The sequence below is a fragment of the Athene noctua genome, chromosome 6 (assembly GCF_965140245.1).
Source record: "Athene noctua chromosome 6, bAthNoc1.hap1.1, whole genome shotgun sequence".
Lineage (NCBI taxonomy): Eukaryota > Metazoa > Chordata > Aves > Strigiformes > Strigidae > Athene > Athene noctua.
The window spans coordinates 27591235-27612980 of NC_134042.1; the positions used below are offsets into that span (position 1 = coordinate 27591235).

At 45.0% G+C, this 21746-nt stretch overlaps 1 protein-coding gene across 5 annotated transcripts in view; it reads left to right on the top strand.

Annotated features, from left to right (window-relative positions):
- The window catches only part of IFT43 (intraflagellar transport 43), a 45007-nt gene extending 24489 nt beyond the window's left edge, over positions 1-20518 (top strand). For all 5 annotated transcript variants that reach the window (XM_074909995.1, XM_074909996.1, XM_074909997.1 and 2 more), the window contains 6 exons: positions 4061-4093; positions 4601-4647; positions 17425-17497; positions 18895-18970; positions 19311-19373; positions 20181-20518. In XM_074909995.1, the coding sequence (XP_074766096.1) occupies positions 4061-4093; positions 4601-4647; positions 17425-17497; positions 18895-18970; positions 19311-19373; positions 20181-20291 (403 nt within the window). In that variant the 3' untranslated portion in view covers positions 20292-20518. The remainder of the gene's footprint in view (positions 1-4060; positions 4094-4600; positions 4648-17424; positions 17498-18894; positions 18971-19310; positions 19374-20180) is intronic.
- Positions 20519-21746: the final 1228 nt, after the last annotated feature.

A 21746-nucleotide genomic window follows, 5' to 3' on the forward strand; every position in this document is an offset into this window, starting at 1 on the left:
CCCCATTCATCCCAGTTATGTCCCCTGCTAAAATAGGTTAACGGTGTCTAATTAACCACTTCACATTGTCATGCTGCATAAAGATAGCATCCTGGCTGTTCTCTGAGCCCTGCTACTTTATCTCCATTTAGATCTCCGTGGTAGTCCATTAAATGAGAAAGAAACAGTTTAACAGAGATGATGTCTACATTAGAAATGCCTCTCACCCTTCAGCACAGAAGTTGCAGGCGGCTCCGAGGCAGCTCAGCTGTCCATTAGGGGTGTGTGTATGGGGGAAGCCTCAGTTTTGAGGTTTAACCCCCTCTCATTTAAGTGGAGGAAGGATTCCTGCTGGCCAGAACTGAGCTAAGACAGCACTGAAGAGCAAGATCAGATCCGTATCCTCTGTCCCAGGACACAGCTAGGAGAGAAATAGGCATTATGTACTGGGAGTTACCTAACAGGGGGTTACATGGGGTCTGTCAGGGTTTTCTGCACAGTTTCTCAGCTATTCAGCACCCTGAAGTAGAGAGGGCGTCAGCAGTTGGCCAAAGCCAGAGGGAATATTCTGAGATTTTGGTTATGTTTGGGAGCACAGCCAGCCTTCTATGGAAGAGAATTTAAATGGAGCTGTGCAGGTGATGGGGTCGGTCCATGTTCTTCGACCCTCCAGATGCAATGAGCTCATCAGAAGAAATGGAAGAACCAGAGGGATTGCTGTCTCACAAAACCTGGGGGTGGCTGGTGTATAATACAGCAGACTGAATGCATTTCTGAACACTGCTCCCAGAATTGTATTGTTTTGTTTGCCCTTACTTGAGTGGGTGTATCTGTAGTTCATACACAGTTGGTCATTTTGTAGGTGCTTGTTGCTGCCTTCCCTGGGCTGTGCCTCCAGCTGGAGCAAACAGACCAAGGCAGTGCACTTCTTGTTGCTGAGTATGTAAGGAAAGAGTAGGGAATCTGTCTGTGCTGGCTTGAGTTTACAGTCTGGTTTCTTCCATGTCTGCTTTCACTCACCACTAGAAAGCTGTGCCCATGTGGTGAATGAAGAGATGCTGGGTCCCCAGACCTGATATTCCTGAAGGATGAAGTGTTGGTCTCAACATGTTGCAATTGGCGTTGATAAACTGAGCCAGTTCTCATGAAGGGATACTCCACAGTGCTTAAAGCAGTGTGATGACTTCATGAAGAATGCCTGTGGGCCTTCCCATAGCACCTGGAGAACAAAGAGACAAGCAGGCAGCTGGTTCTGCAGAAATAGTATCTCCATGTATAGCTTAGCCCTCAGCTGAGCTTATGGAATGGACCTGGCTGGAGGTAGGGCACCTTTTGAGGATCTGTTAATGACTCGAAGGTTTTTAACCCTAGGACACAAGGAAAAACTTGACTTTTCTTTCAGGGTATCTTTGTTAGGTTGATTTAGGTAATGCAATTGGGCCAAAAAAGCAGAGGATTAGTCAGGAAGAAACCAAAAATATTTTGTGAATTCTTTTTTCCAATTTGAAACAAGGAATGAAAAGGTAATATGGCATCTCAAACAAAATGAAATGAAACCTTATAAAAAGGAAAAGGAAACAGTAGACTGGTTGGTATCTTCTTTACTCAATAGCTCAGTCATTAAGGTCCCAGAGAGTGTAGAACATGCATTTCCTTCCTGTGCTCCAGAAGTTTCATACTATATTTCCAGGATAGTTCTCTACCTGTGAGCTTATCAGCTGGTTTGAAATGCCAGTTTCATCAAATAATGCTATTCCAAATCATATATTAACATGTATCTAGTACAAGTTACTGGAAGCAGGTGTCTGACCTAAACAGAGCAACAGTCATTTCTAGCTCCTGCTCTAGTGCTGTTGGTATTTAAATGCTCTGCATAAACTCCAGGACTATCAGCATGAAAGACTGGCATCACCAACTGCCACCTTCGGACCCTGCAATATAGGGACTAGGGTGTTCTCCTGGGGGGCTGACTGTGGGGCTTTAGCTTGCACTAGGGAGAGGAGGGAACTGTCTTGTTTGACAGGAGAGTGTTCCAACACCTGGGCTCTGGCCTTAAAGGGGTCAGTACTGTTCTCCCCTCCTGTTTTATGAATTTGTTCCCCAAATTATTATTTTTTCCAATATAGTGCAGCTATTTCATAACGAAGTATTTGCTTATTGCCCTGAATAAGTCCTCTCCTAACATAACAAGAAAAAATTGAGAAAGCTTTAAGTCTCAGAATATGAGTAAAGTAGTCTCTGCCTCTAGGACTAACATGACTGCCTTCCCTGTGGGCCACCTGGATATCTGTCATATCAGGGAGCTGAGGAAAAAGAAACAGAAATTGCTTACAGGGATAGCAGGAGTGACCCTCTCCTGGGAGGTATAAACACGTGGAGGGTTTCACTCCTGCCTGGGGACAGGAGATGGGTAATGATGTAGGGAGTGGGAGTACTGAAGCATATAGTGTTATCTGGGGCTGGACAATTATCAAGAGTAACGGGGTCATGCTAAGAAGAAGTTAGATTGAACCTCCAGGAAATCATCTCACTGTTCAAGGCTGTGCAAAGCCATTGGGATGTTTCAGCTCAGTGAGGGCAAAGATCTGAAGACAGGGTGTGGGAAGCAGTTCTGTGAAGGCAGAAGGGAGGGATAAAATAGGATAAATCTTGCATCACCTTTCCATTTCTGTCTTCTCAGTTTCTAAACTCCAGTGAGAACTGGTGGTGGGCTCTCAGAAGCCATCCCTTTCTTTCTGCATAGTATCAGGCAGTTCACAAAAAGTGCTTTGCACTGCCTTTGGGGAGGAGGATGGAGCTGGACAATTACTCCTCACTGGAACAGCTCTTTCCTAAATTCCCCAGCTCCATTGCACTTCTGCCTCTTCTGATGAACAGAAGGGTGCAGGTACAGCTGAAAGCCCGTATGCAGATGTCACCTACACGGTTGCAGTTCTGATTATAGCAGTGGATATTACTGGGCTCAGATCACTGATTTGATGTAATCTTTAGCTTCTTACAGGCTGCAAGCTCCAGGAAGAGCAGTGGAGACAAGGGGCTTCTCTTCATGGCCAGACATTCTCTGTGCCCTGCTCCTTGCTCTTAGAACATTGGATTATTCACAGGAGGGTTAGATGAGGACCATAACCTGGTAGAACAGAGCAGATGAGGAGAGCATGGAAGTGCTTTGAAAGGAGCAGTGCAAGGCAATAAAGTAACTTCTCTTACATCTTGGTGTGTCCTGGGACAGCGCATGTGATAGGGGAGAGCCCCGTGCATTCTTTGTCATGGCACCCTGACTTCAAGGAAGGGGAGAATATTTATTCCTAGTGCATAGAGATGAAACTTCACTCTGCAAAATGGCCAAAGCAATCAGCGAGTGATGGAGTATCTGCTAAAAAGAAACCTGGCATTTAATTAACTTTTCAAAGTGCTGGTTCAGCAACCTCCATGTTTTACATTTTGAATATTGAACAAGCGTCCCTAATCGGGACTGAATTACTTCTGGGCTTGCTGGGGTGGAGAGCAAGGGTGCTACCATTTGCCAGTGCCTCCCCCCCACGTTATTATTATGAACTCCTGTTAACTCAGCCAGATCAACCCTGATTTACTGCAGCAACAGCACATCTGACCTGAACTTGGCCAGCTCAGGTGTGGCTCCTATCCTACAAAGGCAACCAGATAATCTTTATGCATGACCAGGGGGAGGAAGGACCTCCCCTGATCTCTCAGGGGTAGGTAGGCAAAGTATAGCATCTTCTTCACTTCTTACTGTGCCGACCTTTCTACTCAGGTAAGGCAAGCTTTACCTGCAGCTGATGGCAGAGAGGATGAAAAAGTATCTCAGAAGCTAAAAAAAAGGGAATATATTTCTTGCTGTATCTGGGCATGGCTGCCTTTTTGGACCCAAGTGGTTCTCCTTCAATCTGATGCACTCAGTGACTTTTTGATACACTGGTTTAATGGTCTCTCAGAACTTTTTAGGGGTGCGATGTGTTATACTGGACCTGGTGTAGGAACTGTTCTGCATAGTAGTGATGCAGGGAAAGGTGCAGTTTTTTAATTTTCTCTAGTCTTTTCTAAGCCTTTCCTTGTCTTGCAGGTCAGGAAGAAAGCATGCAGAAGAAGTAGAAGAGTAAGTTCCCATTGTTGCTGAGACTTCTTCCACAACTTTTATATCTGATCTTATGGAAAAGGGACACGCAACTCTAAGCACCAGTACACCAAGATCTGGAACTTGGGAAGGGTGCAGAGCCTGGCATGAATTCATGTTGTGTCCTGGGATGGGGCAGGGCTGGTCACTCTATAGCTTCCTGGAGTAGGTGATGGCACTGTCACTCCCATATGACAGAAAGAAGGAAAAGTAGAAGGCATTCACTTTCCTCCCAGACCCACCCCCGACCCTAGTGTCTGCAGCCTAAGGGTTTGTCTCAGGTACAAGGCCTTTTCCATAAGCACTCTAAGCTGAGATTTCTGCTGATTTCAGCAATGAGGGGTATGGAAGAAGGTCAGTCTGCAGGCTAAGTATACCTGGGAAGTCTCCCCTTGACAGGCCATGAGGCTTGTGGGGAGGAAAGGGACACACTAAGATGCTTTTCTGGCCTTGCAATTGAAATTACTTCTTTCTTGTGTTTTGCTGCAGCCATCGTCTCAGACAGCAGAGCCTGGAGGCATCAGATGATGGAGGAGGTAAGGCATCACCTGCTTGGCTGCAAGAAGTGCCTTCATGCTTTGTCTGGGGGTTCCTCAGTAAAGTGAGCAGAGGCACCCTCTAAGAAATTGCAAGGAAGTGAACCCCCTGGGAGTAAACAAATGCAGGAGTTGATTACATCTCCCCCGCTGCTGAATGAGGGAGAGAGAGCAAAGGAGATGGAGAGGAGGATGAGGAAGTGAACCTGTAGTCTAACTCTGGCTCTTCATTAACACAGAATGATAAAGCACCCTTGGGAGAAAGGAAAGTGTCAAGGACACACTTTTCTCTATGATTACCTCCACATGGAGAATAGTGGACAGGGGCAAAAAGACAGCTAAAAGAGCAATAAAATATTAAGATCAGGGAAAGAAATCGTTGCTGTCTCCTAGTTCAGGTGATAGTATGCTCTGCTTAAAGCTTCTCATGTTTTATGGTAACATGAGACACAGGGCACCACTCCCCTGGGGTCACTGTCATGAGGGAATTCTTAATTCAAAAAATACGCTTGCTCTAACCCAAGATCACAGATCGTAAGCTAAAAACAGGCACTGGTGGATAATCCCATCCCATCCCTGTACAGACTGCTGTGAAATCTTTTGGACTCCTGACTTAGCACTAGTTTTCTTTATAGTATATATCACCTGCCCTTCTAGGACTGGATGGGCTAAGAGAAATCTCAGGAAAAATCCACAGTATGAATTTTGAGACGAGCACTAGAGAACTGTGGGGAGCATAGAAATTCATTAAAGTCTGTAGGAGCTATGTCAGTTTTCAAGGGCTAAGAATTTATACAGTGTATAAAAAGTTGCATCTGTAAAATATCACCAAACATCAGAAGAATTACCAGGAGTCACAAAGGATCAGACATCAGTATGGTTAATGAGATTAAATGAAGACTTATTTGGGTCTTCCAGACAGATTAAGCATTGCAACACATGACTGCCAGAAGTGGCACCTTTATAGCACTGGCATCTTCAGAATAGACTTAATTTTCCCCCTGGGAAGTTTCTTAGGCTTCTTAAATTTCAGCGTATGTCACTGAGGCTGATAGTCTGTTCTGAACAGCTCTTTGACTGTTTGCATACGTGCTGTCCTTCTTGTTGAACCTTGGTCTTGTATTCCGAGTATTATAACTGTCTTTGCTAACCAGGCATAAAAATGCTTGCCGCATGTTTGCAGCATGTGACTTTTAGTGCTCCAAGACCTTGGGTAATAAATACAAAATAGAGTTGATGCAGAATGTGGTATGAAGACATGGAAAGTCCTAATACACTTCACTTATTTATCTGTGCCTAACCTGTGGTTAACAGTTGAATTTCGATTGTTTGCAAACCAGAGTTCAGTTTTAGATTCAATCTATGTGTTAGGAGAAAGATCCCACTCATCTGATTACGGTTTCTACCCAGGCAGTTTCTGATACAGTCAAATACATTGGGTTGTGCATCTAATGTGCATACGGAAAATCTCTAATGCTTGTGGTCCTATTTCTACAGGGAGATTAAGCTCTTCTGGGAGAGGAGTTTTCCATGTGGGCTCAGCAATCGCAGTGAAGAAAAGTGACATATAAGCAAACTCCAAAACCTGAATAAAATTACTTTTTTGAATAAGCAGAGAGATACAAATAACTGCCCAGTATAGAAGGCAGGGAGTAGCATGCTGTGGCTGTGCAGTAAGTTGAGCCGTGTCAGCCTCCCCTTTGCACAGAACTGCACCTGGGCTTGTGTCCTTAACTGTAGCAGTAAAACTCAGATTCTAAACATACAAAAATCAAGACATTGGTATATGGATTCCCAAGGATGGGTCACGGTTATTTTGTGCTGCATAATGTGTTAGCTTGTACACCTTAATATGAACAGGCGCAGTTGCGTAATGATTGCTGCTGTCAACCAATACATTTGGATCGCCTTTCTTTAACCTATTAGAAAGCTGAGCTGTACCATTCCATTAACATTGTTTGTCCGCCATCCAACCTTTTCATTAGAACAATGAAGGACAAAACTATATGCCCTTAAAAAGATATACTTGTTATTTGAAATGTGCTCAGTTGTGATCATTTATACATCATTAACACCCAGAGGCTCAAAATTTGGGGTCCATTGGAGAAAGTGTTAAAAAAGCATAGGGCCTGGAGAGAGCCCAGTTTAGGATGTGGAGAATGGAGGGAAGGTTGTACAGCCAAGTAGAGACCTTTGGCCTTGATATGCCTTGTAGTTTCAGAAATAAAAGTAGTATTATCTCAGTGCTCTTGGCCACCCTGTGCATGCCATAGCATCTGATTCCTCATCTCCATGGGAGTTTGGGAGAGGACAGTCACTTCTCAGGTGGCGTGGAAAAACTGAAGTAGTATGGAAGATTGTAAGTGAGTGGACCACCACATGCATGATGCTATCTGCAGTTTCAGCCATTCCTTACAGTTGCACAGGGAAACCCAAAAGGTGCAAATCATCCATACTGTGCAATACAAACTGCTGAAATACTGGCAGTGAGGTACCTTGGCTCAGGTCATGCTCAGAATTCATTTTCTCTAATCCATATTTCTTCTTCATAGAGGCCAGCCCAGGATGAGAGTGCCACTTTAAAGAGGACCCAGTTTTGTGATACAGGGAAGCAGCAAAGGCTTGTGATTGACTAAAAGCACCATTTGTTCCTGTGAAACTCCAGGATGGAAAGACTGTTTTCAAAAAGTGCAGTGTCTCTCCAGAAATAGCTCTGGAGTGTTTAGTTGATGAATACTGGGGTTTCCTACAGCACCCACTGTGAGTTTAGTTGCCCATCCTCCTGCTACCCATAGTAAATGGATAACACACCTTTGCTAGGTGGGTGTGTGTCCAGCTGAAACTTGTTATGGCGGGGTGAGGGCCCCTGCATGGTGGAAACCTGCTTTAGCAGGATTTAATGCATCACAACTTGAGGAATAATAAACCTTCACAAGCAACACAAAAGCATTTAATTCCTAAAGGACAGGCCTAGTTGAGTCACTTTTGGCCAGGGGCAATTGGGGGCTTAATGCTGTGTATGTAGCAATCTGGGCAATCTGAGAGAGGAGTTTAAGGGTAATTGCTCAATTTTCTGTCCGTGTCAACAGGGGAAATGGGCAGCGGTGACTGAGCTCTGTATGGCAGGAAAACTACATGAGATGGGAGATGTGAGACTATCAGTGGAATTTAAAAAGTGCTATCTGTAGAGCACTGCTTCCTTTTCTGTAGGAGCCAAGAGCTTCTCCCAGGTGCAGATTATTCTTTGTCATGAGGTGGGAGGGAAGACAGAACAACCCAGTTCACATTGAAGGGCTTTCCTCTCCCTTTGCTCCTTTCTCTGGTAGGGCAGTAGAGTCTCTGCTTCGACTTCGCTTGGGTATTTCATTTGGCCTTCGTCTGCTTGTGTGTCTTCTTTCTGGCATGCAAAGGGCTGTTTCCTGTCCGGGTGAGAAGTGCTGTCATTCCCCCCTCCTCCATCAGCAAACTGCTTTGTCCTTTTGTCTAAAAGTTTCTTTGTTGTTCCTTTCTTGTCCACCAGTTCTGCACTGCTATGTTGCACTCCCCCAGATGCCTGTCTCCTCACTACATTGCCCTTGTATTTTTCTCCTCAGATCTCTACAGGGACTTATTAGCTAAGGTTGTCATCTCTCCCAGCTATCCTTTCCCCATAGACTATTGCCCCATCTTCAGAAGTCACTTCCCCCCTTCTCTCTGTTACCCTTGGGATGCATAGCTCCTAGAACAGGGCTTTTCTTGGAGGACTGCAATGTGATGTATGATTCTCTGTCTGCAGGAACAACGGCTTGTTATTTTAAAGCAGATAGTGTGTGTGAATGAGACAGCTGATTGAAATGAAAGCCTGACTATGCTACACAGACAACCCAAACCTGACCTGCAGGTGAGGAAAGCTGCCAGGAGACAGTCACTAGATCTGTGCCCTCAAGGCAAAACCCCTTCCTGCCTGCTGGGAAGCTGCCTCAAGGAAGCAGAGCTGACGATTAGACCTCTCTATACAATGTCAAACCTCTAGAAGGACTTCTTACCCTTCTGGCGTGTGCCAGCAGCTCCTTTGCATTTGAACAGGATAGGAGTCTAGGGGTCTGTGCACAGCAGAGGAGGTGGGCATATGCCATGGTCTCCACATTCTTCTGGGGAGTGATGTCTGTCTGTCAGGTGGGAGACAGTCCTTACAGGGTATCTGGCACCTGGAATTAACAGCCATAAAATATCAAACACCTCTTGAGCTGCATGCAAATATGCACCAGTGATGAAATTGCTCCAAACAGAGCTGAAAATAGAGCTCAATGTGGGTTATTGTTGACTATAATTTCTGATAAAGTTTGCCAGTTGCTTCCCTGGTGAGCTGCTGTTTTTCAGAACACACCAAGTGCTAGTGGATTCCAGGGGCTGTGAGCTGCAAGGACAGTTGCATTGGTTGAGCATGAGGGTAAGGGGGGTTGGGGAGGATGTGCAGAAACAGCCAGGGAGATGGCCAGTGGATACTTGACAGGCTCAGGAGGCAGTGGTGGAATGGTTTGGGGAGAGCTAAATGGACAAAGAGTTCTGAGCATCAGTGAAATGGAGACAGAGTGAAAAACATACTGTTTTGGAAGTGTTGTGAAGGGGCTGAAGAGAGGGGCCTGGGGCAGAGAGTGACAGTGACTGTTGCTGAGTTTCTGGGATTCTGCACTGTGGCTCTGTGTGTGGGCTCTGTCAGCACACCACAGTCCTCCCCTTGTCTGCTCCCCTAACGCACTGCCCTGAGTCTCTGCGCAAGGTCAGTGAAGGGCAGACTCTGCCTAACCTGATGGTTTCCGCTGCACTATTGGTCCAGGCCAGGTTGAACTCCTCCAGTGACTGCTGACATTGTGGTCTAGAGCCTCTGGTGTTCAAGGAAAGCTCCCTCCTGACAGCCACAGTGGGTAGAGGGGAGCAGAGAATACATCCCAAGGGATATGTCTGAAGGCCTGTTGAAAACAGCAGACCATTGGCGAAGGGGCAGTGGGCAGCTTAATTGCAAGAGAGCTCACACAGCTTGTTGGGGGCTGGAAATGATGGTCCGGGTAAGCATCTTCCATCACTAAATTCTGCGATATGGTAGATATACAGTCATATTGGGTCTGTGATTGCTGAGTCCATAAGTGTAGTTGACGGACTAGGTTTACCTAAAATACCCTTTAAGAAAAAGCTCTTGAAAGATGATTACAGAATTGAGACACCATCATTTAAAACTGCCTGAGGCAAACTCCTTTGAAAATTGCAGCAGTGGAGGGACAGAGAGAGAACCGCGTAGCCCTTGATTGTAGTGTTGTTCCCTCAGGACCCGTCCCCCCTCCCCCTCAGTTTCTCATCTGATACGAGAGAGAGCAGCAGTAAGATTCCTCATCTGTCTTATGAAAATCTGATTCTGAGTGGCTCTGATCAAACCCGGCTGGCTGTCAGCAGCGGTGGCCTTGTGTGGAGGGAGGAGGCTTCTGAGGAGTTGCTGGATGTGGAAGTGTCATGGGTGCTGCCGATCAAAGAGGCATTTTTTAATAAATATATATAAGAAAAAATAAAAAACCTAAGGATTTAGCATAAAAGAAATGTAGTTTGTCTTGTTTTTCCAGCGTAACATGAAGAGGATGAAATAGAATCAGACACGCCTGCTCCTGAACATACTTCCACAGGAGCATCCTGAGAATCTTCTTTCCCTGCCACAGTAATGCTCTAATGCAAAATCACTCATCTCCTGCACTGTTGAGGAGGGTTTTGTGTCTCAGAGTTCACCAGACCCTCCCAGGGCAGCTCATGCCTTCTCATCTGCTGCCCCACCACCTTCTGAGTATGTTTCATGGGAATACTGCAAAGGAACAGGGAACAGCCTTTGAAAAGAGGAAAACATGTTACTGAAAAGGAGGGCAGACATAGTGCTCTGTCAGGGAGCTGTTGGTAAGGCTAGGAGGTGTGTTACCACTCTAAATGCCGATAACCTCAGGAATATGGTGGACTCCCAAGTCCTGAGCCTGGCCTCCAGTCTCCTGTCTTCTGCTGCTGGTGAATAAACCTATGCATTAAGAGATTCCCCATGTTTAAAGCCAACAGTGTCTGCTTTTACTTGCACAATGCAAGCCATGGATTACTGCCTGCTGAAGCCCTGCACTGAGCCCAACGACTCATCTGACAGGGCTGCTCTGTGCCCTGTATCTCTTCACACTTCCCAGGGGTTGAGACTGGGCAGAGGCTTTGTGTCAGTAGCAGCCTTGGGCAAATAGGCCTGATGCCTGTCCCCGGTAAGCCCTCAGCTGAGGAGGAAGCCATGCCACCCCAAGCAGTCTGTAAAAGCACAACACTATCGAAACAAGCAGCCAGTCATCCTGACAGTATTATCAGAGCTTGGTGGATGAAGAAAAAATTATTTTGTCTGATGCAAGGCAAATGCATAATCTTTTAAGGCAAGGCTGGAGGGTCAGTACTGAATCTGCTGCATGGCCTCCCCTAGATCCTATTAATCCTCTGGCGTCCACTCTCTGGGTGACATTTCCCATCAGCTTGGCCAGGTTTTGCTGTTGCTGTTCTTTTCTCAAAAGGGTGTTTTGGTACATGAGACACTCAGGTTATCATCTGCTTGTCTCAGCTTTTAAAGCAGTGCCCTAGTAGCAGTGGTACTGCCTGCTTTTCATTCTACTGTTTTCATCTCCCTGCTGGCTGATCAGGCAGGTACGCTGTTCTGCATAGGCCTACTGGTAGGGCAATTTCAGTCAGGAAAAGGCATCCCTATGAAATTAATGTCCAAGCATCCAAAGAAGTGTTCTTTATCCTCTCCATTTGCCTGCTGCTCTCCTGAGAAAGCTTCCAAGAGGCTTCAAGCTTGTTTGTGTGTTCAGCAGAAGCTGTCTGTGTCCCTTGTTCCTTATGTTTTTTTGAAGATTTTTTTTTTGCCTGTTGCTTTCCACTTTTTTCTTTTCTTTTTTTTTTAATTCTCCATTTTTCCACTTAGAGAGAAAAAATTATTTATTGCATTGAGATGCGCTAATTAAAGCCATTTTCTGGTATTTGGTTACTGAAGTGTTTGATGTCTCTCTGACAAGACCATGAAATGCACGGAGTGTCCACAGGGACAGAATTTGCTGAACACGGTGCTTTGTAAATGAGGGGACACAGTGTCGCAGCAGCTCATGAATATGAAACGCCCATGATGCTACCTCAGTGGACTTGGGAACACAGATGAATCCTGTCATGTGCTAAATGAGACCAATTTCTTTCACTTAACTTCATCTTCAATCAGACCTTCTTCCATTTGCCTGTTTAAAATTCCCCAAACGTGATGCAGAAGGTAACAGCATTCAGTAAAACAAAGTTTTGCAGCAGCAGAGATATTGTAATTATTTCAGTTTTACATTTTATGAGCAAGCAACTTAAACTAAAGTTAGTTTCATTCTTATGACTACTTAGTGGCAGAGGACTGCCAGCTCCAGAAGCCACTACCCTCTTTTGTGTTCTCCAGATATGGTGATGTGTGGGCAGGGAGGGCAGCATGGTCCCCACTGCAAGAATGTCCATTCTGAACTGGCCTTTGAAATGCTCACCCAGCTGGGGGAAGCAAATCAGACTACATAAGATGGAGTAATTTTTTTGAGTGTCAGTATGTTGGCTCAGGAGACTCTTAAAGCAGCTCAAGGAGAAAGTGGCAACCACACTGCTGACTAACTGCAGGCCTGACTTGGGACGTGATTTCTAGATCCAGCTCTGCCACAGATTTATTGCCTGACCTTGAACAGCTTCTGTCTTTCCCCACTTATGTGCTGTCTTGTCTGTAACAGAGAGCCTTGGGGCTGGGACCAGATCTTAGTATGAGCTTGCAAGATTTTAAGGGACACAGCTTTCAGGTGTTGGTACTAAACGAAAAAGCAGCTCTGCCTGGGAGGGGAAGTGTAACTCACCAATGTGTAGGAGCAGCTGGGTGTTAAGGTGGTGCAGGTTCTTCTACCTCCTGCTTGTTGCTTTCTCTGGTTTTCTTCCTCAGCTCTCAGTCAGTGAGTTATTTGCCAGGAGGTAAAAAAGGTGATGGTTACTGCATTTACTCTAATATGAATGCATAAAGCCCTCCTTTGTTTATGACTTGAAAAGCCGCTGTTCCTTGCTTATTGTTTGGCTATCTGCATGTAGTATGGGTTACTCTTGGTTTTTCCCCTCTATCTTTTCCTCTTACCATCCACACATTTCTGCCTTATGCTTCTGGTCTCTAGCCATAACTTAGTCATGAAGCTGTTTTTGTGTAGGACCTAGCTCAGTCCCTCTATTGTAGTAAAATTGCTATTCTTACTTATATGCCGGGATTTAGATGTTTTGAGATAATGTTTGGTGCAGTATAACACCCCTGTTAGTCAACATTTGATACTGGTGTCTCCTACCCCACCATAACTTCTGCATGGATACACTCATTTTGGTTTCATTCTTTGTTGACTCTTGTTCACTATCATCTGGGAGATGGAGGGGAGTTTGCATTCATCGCCTAGCATTTGGTGCTTAGTCAGCATTTCACATCTCTACCATGAGCAGTTTCTAAAGCAAATATCTTGTTTCTTTACGGGCTGAGAAATCCATGGGGAAAGACTTCCTGTTACTCTGTTCCCGGTCATTTTGAGCCATAAAGAGAAGCCTCATACATTCCTTTTTTAAGGTCACTACATGCACTGAGTTTATGTTCTTCCCTCCATCTTCTGTTGCATACAGTTATTTCTGCTGCTTGTAAAACACTACCTGATGTGTGTGTCTACCTATTCTCCCCTCTCTTCAGCTAAAATGAAAGCAGGATGCTCACTCTCAGGGGGAGAGTGAGTGTCATTTTTAGGAGCACTTACTCTGGGAATGTTATCTGCCATACGAAATGGAGATTCAGAGGAGTTCTATCTGGGGGAGGATGGTTGAGGGAGGTGGCATAGGTAACAGTACTTAGCAGCACAGTGTTCAGAGGCCAGCTGGGAGACCAAGGTTGGTAAGGTGATTTGTACTCAATTTGTTCCCCCTTTTCAGTATTTTTAACAGTAACTCAACTTTTAATGTTTCTTGCTATTAGTATCATATCAGTTTGTTCTGATTTCAAGGTCTTCAGGAAAGGATGTGAAAGTGGGAGAAAAACAGCTGAAGCTGTTAAGATTTTCACGTTGCTTCTGAGATTTGCCTGTTTTGATTAAAATTAGTTGATATTAAAGACAATATGGAAGCTGTTCTCCAAAATGCAGCCCAGTTATACAAAAAAGCACCCTCAAAACATTTAACTAGACAGCAGAGAATAATCTTTTGTTTCCAGGTTTTGAAACTACCCCTTCTGCTCAGCTGCAAAATGTTTTCTTTTTGTAATGCACAGGCCACTTGTTCACTTCACTGCAGTGACCTGTTATCTGTGAAGGTGTCCTCTTTTGCACACAGGCAGCTCCTTAGCATGTAGGTACATTGTGCAGCAATTTCTAAGGTTTACCTATATGGACACTGAATTCAGACATGAGAGCCTGGACAGTAAAGTGTGTGTCAAGATTCTGCACCAAAACCACAGGTTTATGGAAAATGATCTGAAGCCCCCGTATTGAACAGGAGGGGGAAAATTTGGGTCACAGAGCAAAGCACACAGAGTAGGAGTTTGTAATGTAAACTTGTCATTGGAAAAATCTGCAGTGCAAAACTGAGAGAACATGGTCCTGTGAACATTTCTGGATATATTAATGGTACATGTAAGTAGCCTCACTACAGCTAAGGGGAATATTACAAGTAGAGCATATGCCTACAGTCTTGCAGCACAATAGCCCATGTACTTCTCCCCCTGCAGTTGACATAGTGTGTTACCAGAGCTTTCTGGAGAATAAGATCTGAGTCCTAAGAAGAGCAACAGAAACAATTAGGGGGCTGGAGACTGAGTGAGGGGAAAGGTTGGCTCCTTGATGATAGCGTGAAAACTGAGACACTTTGCAAACTGTACAGAGAGAGAGAAGGGAAAGGGGTTGTGGAGAGAGAGGTGGCACCTTGAGAATTGGCAGAGGGAAGAGGAAATTCTGAGTAATGAGTGAAATAAAGACCCAAATATTTCAGGGCTGATTTGCCACTGATAGCAGGTAGCCTGAGGAACTGATATTTTCTTATAATTTGTGATATTTTTGTTCTGTTTCCTGTCAGTCTCTGGCAGTCCTAAAGGGCATTACTTCTGCCTAGCAATGGACAAATCATCTGCACTTTGCAGTAAGAATAAGCATGCACTGGCCTTTGTTGGAGGGGCTGGCAGGAGCCCCCAGAGCGTTTCCAGCTCTTCTGTCTGAAATATTTTCAAAGTGTCTATAAAATATCGGAGCCTTGAATTTCTTTTGGAAAGAGTTTCTATGTGATTGCCTGGATTTTTTTAATACAGAGTAGACGTAGCACTCTGCAAGGGGTTTGGGAATCTCTCCATGGAATTCAATGGCAGTGAGATAAAATCAGCACTGAAGAATCCAACAGTCTTCAGGAACCTGCAAAATGGGAGGAACATCACTGATGCGGGCCTTAAGTTTACAGGTTTTTTCTAGTACAAAAAGAAATCAGTGAAAGCAGAGGAAGAGGAGGAGATCCCAGAAATAGCTGCCAAAAAGAGCACTGCGTGAAGAAATTCAGTTAGCTGCAAACACCTTTCACATTTCTCCTGTCAAAAGAGGATAGGGATATGACTTTCTCCTTCTACAGGGAGTGCTGTTCCATGGGTGAGGGCAGCTCTGTTCACAGGTAGTTCTTAATTTAGTTGTGTTTGGTGAGCAACATTCATAGTCTTCTGCTGAAAAGAATAAATTAGCTCAGGAGAGATTAGACTTTCTCATTCCCATGCTTGTTTGTCTGCACTTAACAGGGCACTTCTGCACCTTCATTCCTCCCCTTGGACCAGTCTCACCAGTCTGTTCCCTCCTTGGTCTTTGTTGCTTATTTACAGGGACTTTCTCCCATATCATCACCAAGCAGGCTTTACCAGCTGCCTCCACAGGTCAGTCTGTCTGTCTGTGGAGATGCTTTTGTCCCGTAATTGCATTTTGCTACAAGTTCTACCAAGAGCTGGGAGGCCTACAGTGAAGAGCCAACGGTACTACTGTGTATTGTCCCTACAAGCAGAGCAGGGAGAGATCTGCCCCAAAGGCCCAGTGATGCACTGATAAGGCATTTCTTGCACATGCCTCCTCCATCTAAGGGACAGCCTGGGGGCCTGGGGTCTGTTGTTGTAGTTTCCCTTTAAATGTTTTGGGGAAGTTTGCTGTAGTTGGAGAGCTCTGCAGGCACCTGCTCCTTGGGCGGCTGGGGAGCCAGAAGGCACAGCTCTGCTGAGGCCAGCCAAGCTGTCACTGCCTTTTGCTGTGGCCAGGCTCTCAAGGCAGCCCCTGTCCCGCTCAGCCTTCCGCCAGGCAGCCAATTAGCGAGAAATCCCACTGTGTGGCCAGCTCCAAACGGCCACTGCGCCAAAGCCCAGGCTGACCCATGCCCTGCTGCAGCTGGACGAGGGCTGCCTTGCACCCCGCTGGCTGGTGAGCCGGGATGTGCAGTGGACATTGAGCGGGAGAGGGCAGCTGAGAGCCTGCGAAACTCTGACAGGCGGCCGGACAAGGGGCTCTTCAGGAAGACCCTGCCCAGAGCCCCAAGTGCCATAGGTGGGAACATCTCTCCAGCTCCTGAATATTCATCTCAGCTTGGGGCAGCAAAATGGGACAATGCCAGGCCCAGCCACCTGCTGCCATCCAGCAGTAGCATGGCCACGCTGACAACAGCCAGGAGCAGCCTGCTCGCTCCGGTGCCAAAGGGGCCAGCTCTGCCCATACACTGTGCAAGGGAAACCTCTTCCCAGAGCCAAACCACCAGCTTCTCCACAGTCTGAGGGCTCAGGGTCTCTGGAGAGCCTATGTGGCCTTGAGCCTTTAAAGGAGCCCTGTGCCAGTGTACTCTGTCCTTGCTTTGCGCCTCCAGCTACTTTCCCATTTCTTCCCTCTCCCTTTTTCTCTCTCCATTTCTAACTGTTTACAGCACTTTGTTACACCAAAACCCATGCAATGTTCTCAGAGCCTTGGTCCTTTAGTAGGATTCAGCGTACACCATGTTCTTCCTCCTCTCTCCCATTCTTTTGTCTCTAGCATCCTATTTAGTGGTGTAGCTGTAGTCCTTGTGCTGGGAGTACCCAGTGACCCAGACATCAGCCATTCCACAGTCACACTGGAAATCATGAAAATGTTTATGACATTAGAACTAGATGCATCTTCCCTAGTCTTTGTATCTTCTAGACCACCACCAGCATTTTCTTCCTCAGCTGTCAGGAAGGTTACAGGCCTCTGCACAGCCTGAGACCCCACCAGTAGCTCCTTCAACATGAAGTTTTACATGGCTTCTCTCTGTTTCTGTCCCACATTTCATTTCTAACAGTCTACGTGACTGGTGGCTGACCTGAGCAAATGATAACACATAAGAAGCAAATTCTTGCCAGTCTTAGGATGATGGCAAGTAAGCAGCAGGGTTTAGTGCAGCTGGCTTCTTTCAGCTTGAAGGTTGTGTTCAAGTGCATGGTCCATGGCCTATGGAGTCCTGCCCAGTCCGAATCTGCTTCTTTTGCAAGATTTCTTTTGACCCCAAGCTTCAATGGTTTATTGCACTGTTTTAATATTAAACAATATATTTTTAATCATTGCTAAATAACTCTCTTGTGTTTTCCTGTAATAATAAACAGGCTGTTTCATATCTGTGAAGCAAAGGAACCTTTGTCTCTAGTGAGAGGAGAGCACAACACTCCCCACTTACTGCTGCTGCTTTCTCTTGTTGCAGACATTCCTGTGATCCCTGACTTGGAGGAGGTCCAGGAGGAAGATCTGGCCATGCAAGTGGCAGCTCCCCCCAGGTAAAAGCACTGCCAGGTGCTCTTGAGGCTCTCATCAGCAGTGCAAAATGGCTGGTGAAATTAAACTCCACCTTATCTCATGCTTGCTGGATGTCAGCAGCAGTGCCATTCAGCAGGATTTGGTGCTGTGCATTGTGGCAGCAGGGCTCCAAGCTGAACAGTGCAAACTTCTTGTTTCCTGTTACACAGAGAAAGCAATTAATGCATATTCTCTCCATATATAAAAAACCTACATAACATGTTTGATGTTGCAAAATCAAACTCTCAAGGAACTGCTTGATTTAAGGTTGCCTGTATAACACCAGATGCCTCCAGTACACATGCATTATCACACACACTTTGATTATGTGTGGTCATAGGTTGCTTTGCCCTCCACAGGATATCCTTCACTTACTCAAGTGCCTAGTTAATTTGCAAAGTACAATCCTGTTGCTTAAAGGTGTTATCAGAGTAGTCTTGGGGTTAGGACAGCGGAGACCAGCAAGTTTTTAAAAAAACGAAGTTTTGGGGGTTTTATCTTAAACCTATCAGGAAAGTCTTCTCTGTTGGGCCTATTGCCAAGATCACAGACTGGGATTTCTGTTGACCCTTATTTGGAGGGTTGGGATATCTTACTGCTGACCACAGATGCCTGCCTCTCTCACAAGTATGGAGTAGTTATTGTAATTAAATAGCTGTTAACAAAAATAAATGACAATTTATAGTAGTAAATTCAAAATTACTTCATCTCTTACCAGAGTTAATTTCTGTGTTTTCTCTCTTTTTTATAGTCCCATCTGTTCCTCCTGTATCCATAGTCTTCCTGCAACAGAAAAGACAAGTGATTTTCTCAGACAAACACAAAAGAAATTAAATTAATAGAGGTCTTTTCTATAGTATTGCATCACCTGTGAAGGGTAGCATGGCATGACAGTATATTACCCACCTATGCCATGTTTCTCTTTGAAGGCTACATTTTAAGAAATGGTATTTGATAGCTGTGACTCAGCTCAGACACAGAAATCATAAAGTCCCTACTGTTCTGTAGCTTGTGTGGTAGGGTGCTCAGAGCCTGCTTTGCTATGGCACTGGGGCTGTTTGAATGTTCACTGTGTTCCTGTTTTCTGTCTGGTCCTTGCAGGTAGACTGTGGATCTTCTCTCCAGCATGCTGGCTTCTCTGAGGGAGTCCATGATTGTTCCACATCCTGTTTTTATGCACGTGCACAACAGATTTGTCAATGACTGTTCATTTGTTGAATGAAATATGCTTCCACCTGGAGACATCCATCTCAAGAGTCCACATAGGTGATGTGGACACTTGAAATAGGTGTCACCAGGCTACCGTTCATGACACCCTTTTGCTCAGATGCACTTCCACACTTACCCAGGCTTGTACTTTGACCCTTTCTGATTGCAGCGTGCAGGTGAACCGAGTGCTGACCTACCATGATCTGGACAAAGACCTAATGAAGTATGCTGCCTTTCAGACTTTGGTAAGTGGATGTTGCTATGGAGTGACTCAATCCCTCTCCTTCCAGGCTCCATTGTCCTCCACAGTGATACTCAGTGCATAAAATACATAGTCCTATCATCCAAACAACTTGCAGGCTTCCTGCAGTGTTCCTCTCTGCAGCGTGGCTTTCATGATTGTGTGTGTCTGTAAATAGTGTGGGTATGGTATCTGCTGCTCAGATGAAGCTTCTGCTGTTCTGGACAAAGTATATGTCCCTTATGAGGCAAATGTGCCTATCTCTAGCAAGACCTACCTGGTGAAACAATGCTGTCCACTTTTTCACTGTCCGTAAGATGGTGACTCTCTGTGTGTGTTCATAGGATGGAGAGGTTGACCTGAAGCTTCTTACCAAAGTTTTGGCTCCAGAGCATGAACTACGAGAGGTGAGTCTTGGACTATCAACAAGGCAAAAGCTTCTTGTGTGTCTCATACTGTACTTGGAAAGTAAACCTTTGTCAATGGGGTGGAGAAAAGAGGTGAGGAGGAGCTTGTCCAAACTGATGGAGATTGGATTTCCCCAGCAGATTATTTTAAAGATATATAATCTGTGTGAGGTTATGGCATCACTATGATTGGCCTCCTTCAGTATGAAAGAGCTAGTAAAGAAAATGTGAAGGACCTGGCACTGTCACGGATCCCTGCAGAAACAGTGCTGTGTTGTGTATCGTCTTTGGTAGCCACCATGAGCTCCAGGTGGTGTTACAGGGTGGTACAAAGAAACAAAGGCAGAAGGCATTTGGGGTTTGTGCAGAGGGATGTTTTAAAACAGGACAGAGCAGCCTCAATACAACTGGGCAGGCAGGAGCTCAGGACTTAAAACAAAGGATTTCTGCAGCTCAGAATTGCAGATGCCTCAGCAGAAGTACAGAAGGGTGGAAGATTTTTATGGCTCCTCTTTATGCCTTGCCAGGGAATATCTAAGGTTAACAAGTATCAAAAAAATCTGTCCTTTATGGAATTTTGGAACATGAATAATTCTGTCAACATCTTTAAATTGTAGCAGGGATTCACATTTCATTCTGACTAGGATTTCTGTTATAGCCAACTGAATCTGGAACTTCCCTGGCCAGGGCAGTTGCCATTTAGTTTCTCTCTTTCTTTGCTGTTCATCCTGAATATTTGGCATTGTTCAGAGACCTTTGGGTATCATCAGTAACATTTCAGCATGTTTGTCTTTTTCCTCTTGGTAGGATGATGTCAGCTGGGATTGGGACCATCTCTTCACAGAGGTGTCCTCAGAACTAGTGACTGAGTGGGACCTGGGACATTCTGAGAGAGAGGATCACCTCAGTCTGCCCTAGAGCACTGGCACACCAGACATACACATGCATAGCTGTAAATAGTTTAGCACTTTCATTTTATGTTCACTTGTTTGTATTAGAGGATTTATTTCAGACATGAAAATAAATAGGACCTTGCTTCATAGGAAAACTGGCTCAGGAGAAGTTTTTGGTATTTTGTAATAAGAATATTCATAAAAGAGATTAAGAATTCTAAACACAATAAAATATTTACTTATGAACAGTCACTTCCACCTCACTAGCACCTTTACAGATCACTGCAATGGTTGATCTTTTCTCTATGGAAATGCAGCCTCCAAATTGGACCATCTTACAATGGAGTGTGGTTTTTGGTGATGGCTATCAGCGAAACTTAGGCTGATAGGATTTGTTTGCCTAGGACATCAAGATTACCTTCCTCCTCACAACAGATGCTGCAAGTTGTCAGGATATCCATTTTACATTTCATCCAGCAGCCTCCAGCCATCCCCTGCTAGTTTAACCTCTCTCCTGGAACATTACCTCTGTATTGACTGAGAGGAAGCGGCATCACTTATTAAACTGCCAACACCACTTCTTACAGCACCTCTTTTTTCCCTTGAGATTTTCCAGCTAAATTCTGACCAGGCCTAACCCTGCTTAGCTTTTGCAATCAGATGAGATCACAGCCTGAACGGAGATAGCTTCAGGCAATAGGTAGTTTGCAAAGAAAATACTGTTTATTCCATGAATCTGAAAGAGTGGAGCCTGCTGCTCTGAAACAAGGTAACTCCCTGGTGGGTGTCTCCTTGGAACCAAGTTACCCACTCTTATTGTAATCTAAAGAAAAACCCATTTAGCTGTTAATGCCTTGTCCCCATAGAATCATGGTCATTATTTGCAGGAAACAGTAACATTACTTCTAAGCTAATGTCCTTCAAAACCTTGTCCTGTTGGAGAACCTTGCACCATACTTGTGGGGAGCAGTGCAGGTGCTGGGAGGAAGGCTTGCTGTGCTGTTTTTCTTAGCTTGTTTGGTCAGTCTAATAGAGCACTGCATCCCCACTCTTGTGGGGTTATTTGACAGCAGGACAGGTCATATAACTCACTGTGGATTTAGTAGTCTGCAAAATTTCAGATCAGAGCTGATATGCCAAACAATTCTAACAACAAGAGAGAACCAATTGTGTCTAACTCTGGGGCCGCCAAAACGAGGCGGGGAGTCATCGGTCTAAAGAAGACACTAAGTTTTTTTACAACCAAGAAATCTTCCCTATAGAAAGCTAGGTGAGACAGAAGCTTGAGAGGCCAGTGTATGGAGGGTAATTCCGAAGTCTTTCTCTGAGCAGAGAAACCTGTTTTGGTATGAGCAGAAACTTCCTAGCTGAGATAGCATCTATTTTTTGTGACACCTATGGTTCTTGGACAAAGAGAATTTAGAATGCTTCCCACATTCCAGGTAAAAAAATAAATTAACTTCAGCAAACTGAAATAGTT